At 40.1% G+C, this 11,944-nt stretch overlaps 1 protein-coding gene and 1 pseudogene across 2 annotated transcripts in view; both read left to right on the top strand.

Moving 5' to 3' along the window:
- Positions 1-7,558: 7,558 nt before the first annotated feature.
- LOC143581535 (protein STRICTOSIDINE SYNTHASE-LIKE 4-like) lies at positions 7,559-9,330 on the top strand (annotated as a pseudogene). The gene is made up of 5 exons (XR_013143848.1): positions 7,559-7,799; positions 8,125-8,341; positions 8,428-8,735; positions 8,829-8,961; positions 9,045-9,330. The product of XR_013143848.1 is annotated as a protein STRICTOSIDINE SYNTHASE-LIKE 4-like (transcript).
- A 1,252-nt stretch (positions 9,331-10,582) lies between these two features.
- The window catches only part of LOC143581527 (protein STRICTOSIDINE SYNTHASE-LIKE 5-like), a 37,849-nt gene continuing 36,487 nt past the window's right edge, over positions 10,583-11,944 (top strand). The window contains exons 1-4 of the mRNA XM_077064293.1: positions 10,583-10,991; positions 11,085-11,300; positions 11,376-11,683; positions 11,769-11,901. Of these exons, the coding sequence (XP_076920408.1) occupies positions 10,746-10,991; positions 11,085-11,300; positions 11,376-11,683; positions 11,769-11,901 (903 nt within the window). The 5' untranslated portion in view covers positions 10,583-10,745. The remainder of the gene's footprint in view (positions 10,992-11,084; positions 11,301-11,375; positions 11,684-11,768; positions 11,902-11,944) is intronic.

Genomic DNA, 11,944 nt, shown 5'->3' with positions numbered 1-11,944 from the left:
GGTTTTGGATTGGGAAACCAAAACGCTCAAACACAGCAAAATTCCAATCGTTAAGGTTCGTTGGAACTCGAGACGTGGACCGGAGTTCACGTGGGAACGCGAGGATCAAATGATGAAAAAGTATCCTCACCTTTTTGAAGGGCTAACCAAACACCGGAAACCGCGAAACCCGGCAAACCGTCAAACATCACCGGAGGTATGAACTAAATTTCGGGACGAAATTTCTTTCTACTAGGGGATGATATGACAAACTGAAAATTTTTCTTACTTTTTCAGACACTCATCACGACTTGACTCAAATTTTCGGGACGAAAATTCTTTAACATGGGAATGATGTGACAATCGTCAATTTCAGGTTAACCTCGTTAACTCAACTCCGTAAATTCGAACTTTAAGATCGTTGAATCTATAACGCACACTTCATTACATTTAAACTAGGGTTTAAATGACGCTTAACACTTACTACATGTGTAGTCTTTCGGGATTTGCACCGAAACGCAAACGAGTTGACGCAAGCGATTGATAAATAAACGACAAACGTCAAAACACTAATTATGTGATTATTATGTGTTAGGTATATGTGTGTTACTTGATTGTTATGTGGAATGTTAAACAAGAAACAAGAACTAATTAGTTTAGGCTAGAGATGTAACACTTGAAAGATTAGGGACTAGAATGTAACTTGATTATCTATAAATATAACCTTAACACTAAACCCTAACTTATTATTATAAACCTACAACTCTAATCGGCCCTCCCCTTGCTCTTCTTGGCTGCCGTCCACTTTCACACACATATACACCATCAATTCAAGCCTTTGATTGAAGAACTAAGTGCTAGGAAGGTATATTTGATCATCCTTTACCTTCTTGTTGTTTGATTTTGATGTTTAATGGGTTAATTAAAAACCCTAGGCAGCCGATTTTCATGAGTATGTATGAGTTAACATGATGGTTGTTAAATTCATGATGATTGATAACTAGTATTGATGTTGTTGCTTGATTGATTGTTGTCCTTGATTTGAATTAGAACACAAACCCTAATCTTGTATGTATGGTGTGATTGATATGCATGGATAGTAGTTATAGTGTCTAGAGGGTTATATGGATGCATGATAGTTCATAGATTGTTATTATGTTGAGTTTTGATGTGAACAGATTCTGGACAGAATATATATACGATGTTTAACTGACTGTAACGAAGTGTAAACGTGAAAATTGATTGAGATTGTGGGTACTGCAGTAAACTAGGTTGAGTCTAGTTTCTATAAAGTATAAATTCGTAATTTTTGGATAAGTGGAAGTATACTTTTATGATTTTACAAAAATGTGATGCAAAGCTGAGCTGTTAGACCTGCTGTTAGGTTATGTTGTAAATATTATATCTCATGAACTACGAGACCAATTGGGTTGGTTCCACTTCTGGAAGTTGACTCACTGAGTTAGGAACCAAACCCAAGTGGTCTTGCATTTATTGGATTTTTCGTTTAACGGGAATTTCAAATAACATTCTGTTGCGCATGAATCTGACTGATATGAGTTTACTGTAGTGTTTTGATCATTATGAGCAATCTATATGGAATAAAAATAAGATAAAATATGTTCTGGAAACCTAAGATATGTATGCTTCTGTGGTAATTTTTGGTGAATTAATTGAGACGTTATAATCGGTGAACTAGTGCAATCTTTCAAGTAGAAATTCTGTCATAACGAAACTAGCTGCTGAGTTGTATAGGAATGCATGAAATATGATAGTTTTTATATAATTGTTGTATTTTGACCAAAATACCCTTGCGGGGAATAGTTGCTAGTTGATTGCCATGAATTGACCAAATTGCCCTTATGGGGAATAATTGCTAATAAGTATGTTATTAATACATGATACGAAAGTAATTGCTCACCCCACGTATCGTATCACAATTGTACTTGTTTAAGTCACACACGATTCACAAACGAAACACGAAATCTGTTACGTGCATAGGTATTATGTGCCGAGTCTAGAGACTCGTTAAACGTTCCGATACTTAGAAAATCTCTTTGTTATTTTAGAACGCTAGAGAGTTTTCTACGACGCGCATCACTTGGTGATCTAGATCGGATATTCTTCGCAAACAGTGAGTTTCACTTTCCCCTCTTTAAACTGTTTTCAAACGCTTTTCACTTGGGGGAGATAACATACTCCGATAAACGTGCTTTCTGAGATAAACGCATATTTAAGATTTTGTTATAAATTATATATCACTTGTAAAGGCTAAGCGGCAAACGTAACATTTGAAGTCCCACACATCGGACCGGTTAATATTTGGAATAGCGAGTCACTGTTGAGTAGTACTACTGGGTTTGACAAACCCCACCCGATGCTAAGCTCAACTGGAGGTTGAGTGGGTGTAAATTTTGGCTAACACTTACCATGGTCTGGAGGACCTGGTGACGGGCACTTGATAAACAGTCAGCTTCGGTCGCGAACCACTTAGCGATACTTGTTGTATAGATTAGCTACCTATCGATATATAATTTGACATAACACTATCTGGTAATGCAAAACACTTAAACGCTGTAACGAGGTTACACACTCAAACGTCGTAACGGGGTTACGCAACACTTAAACGTTGTAACGTGGTTACACACTCAAACGTCGTAACGGGGTTACGCAACATTTAAACGTCGTAACGAGGTTACGCAAAACGCTAAACGATTTATCTTATTTTACTTGTGAACTCACCAACCTTGTGTTGACACTTTTAGTATGTTATTCTCAGGTAGCCGAGGCGGGCGCGCGGTTTAGGAGCATGCATTAATTGAAAACATCTTTACTCTGCAAACTTAATTTTAACATTTACATTTGGTTTTAAGTCGTCCTGCGTGACGCAACTTTTGAATTAAGGTTTTACGCTTCCGCACTTACTTTCATTTAAACGTTTTTTCTTTGGTTTGGTTATAACTAATGATTCCGATCTTGCCAGTTCACACCCTCTGACGGTAAAACTCCGTTAGTGGATTTTGAGGGTGTGACAAACAGCTTCGGCTGGCCAAGGAGACTGCGCGAAACTCAACTGAGAGGGCTGCCAAGGCTGAAGCTGTTGCTGAGCCGCTTCGCGAAGAGAATGAGCAGCTTAAATGCAAATTAAAGGCTCTTCAGCATGCTCATGACGCCTTGGCAATGGAAGATGCCAAGAAGCTGCAGGAGATCCTTGACCAGAGGGGGGTGCTTGACCGCACTGAAAGGAAACTCAAAAGCGTCGAAGAGGCTGCCGCCAAGGAAGTTCAACTTGCCAACCTTGATAAGAGCGGAGCCGAACGTGCTTACAAAGAAAGTCAAGCTACCCTCCAATGGCTGCTTCGAGAAGCGTTGCCTCAGGTATCTTTAACTTTTTCTTTACGCTTTCCGCTCGTAATTAGAAAATGTTCTAACTTGTATTCCCTTGTAGGTTGTGCGTCGGGTCCTTTCAGAGACCTCTTATGACGATGCGATGAGCACAGCCCTCAACGCTTCTCATGAGGATGGGGAGAAGACTGGCTTCCTGCTTGGTCTAGGGTTTGCTGAGAGAGGCTTTCCGCCCTCCAACTTCCCTTTATTCAATGTTAATACTGAAGCTGCTTATGACCAAGCTGTGAACCAGTACGCTGCCTTCCCGCACCCAGTGGTGGAGAAGGTGAACGAAGCTGCTGCTGCTGATGATGGGCTAAACATCCTTAAGGCTTTCCTTGGGCAGCCGCGCTCTGACGGTGCTGGTCCAAGCGGAGGTGGCCCTGAAGCCTGATCCTGAAGATCCCTTCCCACTGCTAGGATAGACTTAGCTTTGTATAGATTTCTTTTAGGCGGGTAGTTACCCGGCCACTGTTGTAATATATCATTGAAATATACGATTGTTATTCCTTTCATTGGATTCTTTGCTTTATAAACTTATGACTTGCATACTTAGTTTAAAATAGCAATTTTCCTTGTGTTTAGAATAAGAACCTTTGAACGTGGTTGATAGTGGGTTAAAGTTTCGCTTCCTCTTTCGTGATAGCGCGGGTAGAACCGTCACTTGCACTTGGTAGGATGGCAAAGCTTTACCCATACCTGACCTGCGTGTAGGTTTTTCTTACCTTTTTAAGAATTTTGTTTTGAACCGTTCGACGCGCGGTTGTCGATAGGTTAGTGTTCATCTTCCTTTCATGATTCGTGCGGATAAACTGGCACTTTCATTTAATGGAATAATTGAACTCTTCTCCTTCAACTGACCTGCGTGAAGGTTTGCCACGTTATTGGGTTCGTGCGGGTAAGACCGCCTTCCCACGCAACGACTTCACGTAATGTGAATGCCGTCACCAGTGTTGGATTGTTTTAACCGTTCGACGCGCGGTTGTTGATAGGTTAGTGTTCATATTCCTTTCATGATTCGTGCGGATAGACCGGCACTTTCATTTAATGGAATAATTGAACTCCTTCAACTGACCTGCGTGAAGGTTTGCCTGCTGAGGATAAGTTAACCTTTGAACGTGGCTGATAATAGGTGTGAAGTTTTGCTTCCTCTTTCGTGATTGTGCGGGTAGACCCGTCACTTGCACTTAGTAGGATGGCATAACTTTACCCATATCTGACCTGCGTATAGGTTTACCTTTTCCTCTTAAGAATTTTGAACTGTCCCACGCGCGGTTGTTGATAGGTTGGTGCAGTTCCCTCGAATGATTCATGCGGATAGACCAGCACTTTCATATGGTAAACTTTTCCCCTTCAACTGACCTGCGTGAAGGTTTATCATGCTTTTTGGGTTCGTGCGGGTAGGACCGCCTTCCCATGCAATGACGTTTTTTGTAATTATGCGGTGAAAACCGGCATATTAGTGTGTACAAAAGTATAAATGTAAATCATCAGCTTCGACGTTTGAAAGAGAATCATTTCCATTAGAAGTGGCTCTTGGCCTTTTCTGTACAAATTGGAATTGATTACATGCAAACTGTGTAATTGAACTCCCTTCCATGTTGGGACAGGAGTGCCATCGAGCCGACACGCACCTGTTTCGGGATCTCGTTCTTTACGCAGCATGTAGTCTCCATATTGAAGCTGATTTTTTATTCATGTTTACCCCAGCCATGGTTCCACACGCACCTGCCTGCCTGCTTAGCTTTTATCTCGCCACGAGGTGTGCGAGCGTCCCATCTCTGACGAATGTTTCGACCATGTCTTTTACGTCTATGCATTCTTCAGTGTTGTGGCCTTTTGTTCTGTGATAGTCACAGTACTTGCTCCGATCAGCATCGTGACGATGTCGGATTACTGGAGGCTTTGGCCATGGGAGCTCTTCAGTAGCAAATATGTCAGTGACGCTTTTGGTAAGTGGCGTCCATCTGGAGTTCCGGTGCAGCTTTACATTATCCCTTTCACCCAATCGGTGCTGTAAGCCGGATGAGGTGTCAAAGTTTACCCTTGACTGCCAAATGCCTTGCTTCCGTTTTTTGTTCAATCGGGCGGTGAGGACGTTGTCCTCTCTCGTCCTCTGGGTGTAAAGGTTTGTGCTCTGCGGAAGGTCTCTACCCAGTTGCTTCTCCGTTTCCGCATAGCGTTTAGCTGCTGTCATGATGCCATCCCATGTGGATGGCATTCCATCTTTACCCGTTAGGGTGCGGATAAGCTCTGGGTCCTGCGCGCCCTGGATGAAGGCTGCGCGAACAAGATCCTCGCTGATATTGCCCAAACTTAACTTCTTTGAGTTGAAGCGAGTGATGAAGTTTGGCAGAGATTCATCTTCTTCCCGTATACATTTGAGGATTGTCCATTGCTTCTCGGTATACTTTCGCTGCTGGCTGAAGTGTTGGCTAAACTTCTGCTGGAAGTCTGCCCAGTCGTAAATGTGGTTAACCGGTAAACGATCAAACCAAACCCTAGCAGCCCCCACCAGCGTCATTTGAAACATGTAACACCACGTGGGTTCCGTCCAGTTGCTGACGGTTGCCCCTGCTATGAACCTGTTCAAATGGTCGTCTGGGTCGGACATACCATCATAAGTGCCTATGTTGGGCATTTGTTTGGCACTTTTTGGGGCAATTGCTTCCGCAATGTCCCTTGCAAATTTGGACGTTCCCGCATTTGCAACGTTCGGTCTGTACGTTTTGGAGAAGTCTCGTGAACTTCCACCTGTGCTTTTTGGTTTGAAGGCTTGTCCAAAATGCCTTCTCGGTTGGGAGTCCGTTTCCTTACGCTTCCCTTTTGCCCTATGGCGAGGGTTCGCGTCGGAGTCGGATTCCTCCGAGTCATTGTCCAAGTATTCTTCGAATTCGTCGGCCTGTTGGACGGAACGCAAGCGTTCGTCCAACTCAGCTTGGAATTCCTTTTGTCGTGCCTCCGCCCATGCCTTAACTTCATCGAGAGTTTGGCGGGGGAGTCTTGTTCGTTTTTTAAACTGGGTATCGGTGAATCCCAGTGGGCGATTATTTACTGCACTTGCCCCAGCTTGGGTAACTGGGGTAGTGTTCGTAAAATTTACTTCACTTGCCCCGGCTTGGGTAACCGGGGTAGTGTTTGTAAAAACTGTGTTGCCGGTATTCCCTCCAGTAGCTGGGGTTGTGGTTACCGGAGTCTCTTTAACCATCTTTCTAGAAGTTTGAAAAAACTGGAGAAAAATGTTCTAGCTTTATGCACGGATGGCGCCAATGAAGAAACACTAGTCGAACCCCGACAGATTACTGGTAACCTGGGGGTTGGAGAGCTGTTTCCCACGAGGGGTTAGACCCTTGGAAGATGGTTCTTCTGATAACCTGCAAAACAGACACCGTGAGCTCGTCACTGAGAAGGGGGGGTTCCTCCTTGTGACCACCCTCCGGCGTGAGAATCAGACTAGATTGCTCTTTAAATATAAAAGTATATTAAGAGATTGCTAGAGCAGATATCAGGTATATATGATGATAATATGATAAGATGAGATGGTCATACCATTTGGGGTATTTATAGCCGAAGGTAGGTTTCCAAGGGGTTTAGCCGGCCCAACACGCTACCAACTGTAACCTATGCACGTGCCCTGCCTGTGAGTGGTGGATAGGTAGCGGCTGACACAGAGCAGGCGTGTCGTGCACTCTTCCTCTTCAACTAACTGTTCGTTAATCACCGCGAAGGTAGGTTTCCAAGGGGTTTAAATGTTTAATCAATCAACTAACTGTTTAACAACAATAGTCATAACATATGATTGTATACATAATATGCCTCAAGATGTTAACTTAAAGAGGCAAAGAAAGCGATTTACAAATGTTACTTTATATAAACTTGACATATGGATCAATATAGGCTAAGAGCATGTGTACCCTACACTCATGACACTGAGCTGAACTTCTTTTCTTACATCTTACATTTGAATTTATTATCTTTCAAACTTTCTGTAATGCATTTCATTTTCTGATGACAAGTTATTGGGTCCACAAATTCAAAGTTTTGGCCACAACTTTAACCCGTAATCTTGACAAAAACCACTTGTTGCTATAACAATGACACGCATGCAGGATATCTTGGAGGTTTTGTCCATTCATGAAAGGTGATCATCACTATTTTAAATCAGTCTCTAATAATAATATAACTAATCTAATATTCTCCCGCAAGCTAAGGACTGTTCGTTAATCACCGCGAAGCTTTTTATCTTATCACCTTACACAAATAACCACCAAACTTCAGTTATGGAATATAGTGTTATTACAGTCACCTTTTTACTTGTTTCTGCACTTGCGGTTATACTTCAAGTGTTGTTCTACTCTCCTATATCACCAGACAAACTTGAGTTACCAACAGCAAACTCGTCGCACCTTTTCACCCCTAATAACCACTTACAGGTTAACTTCCTGATCAAATATTATTAAAACTTACGGTGTTTTTTTTTCTCATGTTATGAGCGTGTTACGAAGAATTAATATTGATAAAGTTTTAAAGAGTTTTGAGTCTGAGTCGGTTTAGTTTATTTAATTAGTTAATTTGATTTTCTAGTTTGAGTCTAACTAGAAGTCTTGGTAAGCAATAGTAGTTTAGTATAAATAGATTGGTAGAGTTAATGATTTATGGGTGGGTCAAGTTTTACAGTTTTATATGATAAAGAAAAGAGTCGAACGAGTTGTTCAAATATCGTGGGCCTGATTTCCAACATGTTGTTTATCTTTACAGGATGTAATTAAGCTAGGGGAAGGGATACTGAACAAACCAGAAGGTCTGTGTGCTGACCGAAAACGGAATATTGTATACCGCCACCAGAGACGGATGGATTAAAAGATTGCATACTAATGGGACATGTGAAAACTGGAAGAAGATACATGACAAAGATACTTTACTTGGTTTGACAGTCACAAAAGCTGGCGATTTGGTGGTGTGCGACTCCGAAGAGGTGATCGTGTTAACCCTTTAAATTCTTTTAGTTCTTTGGTCTTGAAAAAAAAATTGATTAGATGAAACTTTATGTGATGGTTTTAGGGTTTGATTAAGGTTAGTGAAGATGGTGTAGTGACGGCTTTAGCAACTCATATGAACGGTGAAAATATAAAGTTTGCAGATGATGTTGTTGAAGCAGGTGATGGGAGCTTATACTTTAGTGTAGCCAGCACTAAATTTGGGTTGCATAATTGGCATCTTGATATGTTGGAAGCTAAACCACATGGTCAGCTTCTGAAATATGATCCAGTTACAATGGAAACATCAGTGGTGCTTGATGGCCTTGGGTTTGCTAATGGGGTAGCTGTCTCTTCAGACCAAGAGTTTTTGGTAGTATGTGAAACATTTAAGTAAGTGAAACAAGTTTAAAATAAATTAACTTAAAAAATATGTATATAGAATATGTATCACTTGAAAAACATTTGGGCTTGCTTCTGTATCAGATTTAGGTGTCTAAAGTACTGGTTAAAGGAAGAAATGAAAGGAAAAGTTGAAGTATTTATCGACAATCTTCCTGGATCACCGGACAATATTAATCTTGCTCCTGATGGGTCATTTTGGATAGCTATACTTCAGGTAATTAGATACATATATAGTATAATTAATGTGACAGCGTGAATTATGATTTGAAGCCGATTAAAAGAGTTTACATAATGCAGGTGATCTCAAGCAGGGTAAAATTTGTGCATTCTTCTAAAGCGATTAAACACATTTTGCAACATTTCCAAAGGTGTTTAAGATCAAGTTAGAGCGGTTGACAAAAGTGCAATGGCGATAAATGTGGGGAGTGATGGGAAGATTATCAACGAGGTTAGATGATCCTACTGGAGAAGTAATGGCATTTGTCCTTCAGTCCTGGAGCTTGATGGAAATCTTTACTTTGGAAGTTTGAAAAATAACTTTATTGGCAAGTTGCCTATAAAGACCTTCAGCCTGAAGGCCTAAGTTTTAATCATGTTTGCAAAAAGAGAGGACTTTAACAAGATATGAATTACCATCCTTGTTTTGATCATGTTTCTTATTAAAACCATTAGTTAAAAGTCTTGTTGGGGGTTTGTACAATGTTTTTAACCATGGAATGGAATCATGACAACATTCGAAAATGATCTAAAATCACTGTAACAACCCACATGTGTTTTACTTGATAAACGAAAAGATGCATATCTGAAAGTGTAAGGATCTTGGTATTAGCAAGGAACTAAGATGGTGTTTATCTACAACTATCACGCCACAATTAAGCAAGTTTGTGGCAAACCAGCAAAGATGATGCAAGTTCATGTATGTTTAGCAAAAGATGTGTCATTGTATGTTCAGTCATGGACATAAAGATCAACAATCTTCCGCTTACACGAGATTCAAATACAGACGGTGGATAATGTCTAACAACATTTCACTGCCCCAACAATATATAAACATTTGTGTCACTAATCGATACAAGTAGTGATATTGGCAAGTCATCGATCAGTTAGCCCTTTGTTTATGATACTTTGTTCAACATAAACCATGGATTAAGACTGAAATAATTAATTAACCAACACCAATGATCTCTATCAATTTAGTTTAACATGATTATTCACTTATAGCAGTTTGGATCAGTGAGAAGCTGAGTATACCACTCTCTCAAAAAAAATGTGAGGAACGAAACTCATCTTACACCTTCTGTAAGTCCTGTGTCATAACCTACGTACAATGACCTTTGTTGTTAAGACAACAATTTCACTCGATTCAACTAATCGATTAGTGAAGAAAAAGAAATTTAGTTAAAAGAGAGTACCATAGAAATGATCGGAGTGCATTTTTTTTATAAGCGCATTACATAGTTTTATTCAACAGAATTGATTACTGTGTCAACATTTAATATAGTTGGTTCAACATAATCTTTCGTTATTCAGCCACCGATAAGATTGAGGTGATGTTTTATAATGTAGGAGGGAGTCGTGCACGGCTCTAGCTTTCTAAATAACAAATTAAAACTCTCACAATTTTACTATCTTTCAAACTTGTTGTTACATGTTAATATGTTATTTTCTAATAATAGTAGTCACACACTAACTGACACAAAAGCAAAAGGTCCACTACCCAGCCTTGACCCGCAATCTTGATGTTGCTATATATTGAGCTGACATGCATGCAGATATTTTGGAAGTTTTCAAGAATAATCCAAAGAAAGGAAAAACTGTTAGATACAGGTTTGGGTCAAAACAAGTGATTTTAAACATATTAATTTGTTTCTAAGTTAGCTAAATAACAGTCCATTTTGACCCATTAAGCATATCTTATCCCATTTGGTTATGATAATTTCTCATAATAAACCAACAAATGGGTGATTGTGTTTGTTTTGCCAGGTGTATGACCTAGTCATGAAAGATGATTCTTCAATCTCTATAAGACAGAATGAATCAACAGAAAGCTTGCTCTTATCACTTTTCAACAATAACCGCCAAAGTTCAGTTATGGGATGTGGTGTTATTACAGTAAGCTTTTTTCTTGTTTCTGCGCTTGCAGTTGTATTTCAAGTATTCTTGTTCTCCCCAATATCGCCAGACCCACTTGAGTTTCCTCCGGAACCCTCTTCACATCTTTTTACCCCTAACAACCACTTACAGGTGATCAACTTCCGGATCAAAACTTAATGTGTACGTTACGTTCTTCATGTTATCGTGTGTGTTTTTTACAGTTTGTCCTTTTAATCTTTACAGAGAGTAACTAAGCTAGGAGAAGGGATACTGAACAAACCAGAAGGTTTGTCTGTTGATCAAAAAGGAATTCTGTATACTGCTACCAGAGACGGGTGGATCAAAAGATTGCATACGAACGGGACATGGGAAAACTGGACGAAGATACATAACCAACATACTTTACTTGGTTTGACAGTCACAAAAGCTGGTGATCTGGTCGTGTGTGACACCGAAGAGGTAATCTTGTTAATCTTTTAAACTCTTTGGGCTTGTAGAAAGTTAAGAGTAATTGAAGCTCTTGTGATTATGCAGGGTTTGATTAAGGTTAGCGAAGATGGCAAAGTGACAGGTTTGGCAACTCATTTGAATGGAGAAAAGATAAAGTTTGCAGACGATGTTGCTGAAGCAGGTGACGGGAGCCTGTACTTTAGTGTTGCAAGCACTAAGTTTGGGTTGCATGAGGTATACCTGGATACCCTTGAGGCTAAACCACATGGGCAGCTTTTGAAATATGACCCGATTACAACGGAAACATCAGTGGTGCTTGATGGGCTAGGGTTTTCTAATGGGGTGGCCATCTCTTCAGACCAAGAGTTTTTGGTTGTATGTGAAACATGGAAGTAAGTGAAATTTGCAAATAAACCTAAAAATGATGTGTGTGTAAGATCTAAAAGTGAAAACATTATGGATTTGCTTATGTATCAGATTTAGGTGCTTAAAGTATTGGCTTGAGGAAGAAAAGAAAGGAAAAGTCGATATTTTTATCGATAATCTTCCTGGTGCACCGGACAATATTAATCTAGCTCCTGATGGGTCATTTTGGATAGCTATACTTCAGGTAATTAGATAACTTCATCATTAATGTAACAGCATGCAAAATT

Source organism: Bidens hawaiensis, unplaced genomic scaffold, assembly GCF_021521415.1.
Source record: "Bidens hawaiensis isolate Kalapana, Puna unplaced genomic scaffold, B.hawaiensis_p1.1 tig00031093_1, whole genome shotgun sequence".
NCBI classification, from domain to species: domain Eukaryota; kingdom Viridiplantae; phylum Streptophyta; class Magnoliopsida; order Asterales; family Asteraceae; genus Bidens; species Bidens hawaiensis.
Note: the sequence above shows the minus strand (reverse complement) of the source record. Positions and strands in the feature narration are given on the sequence as shown.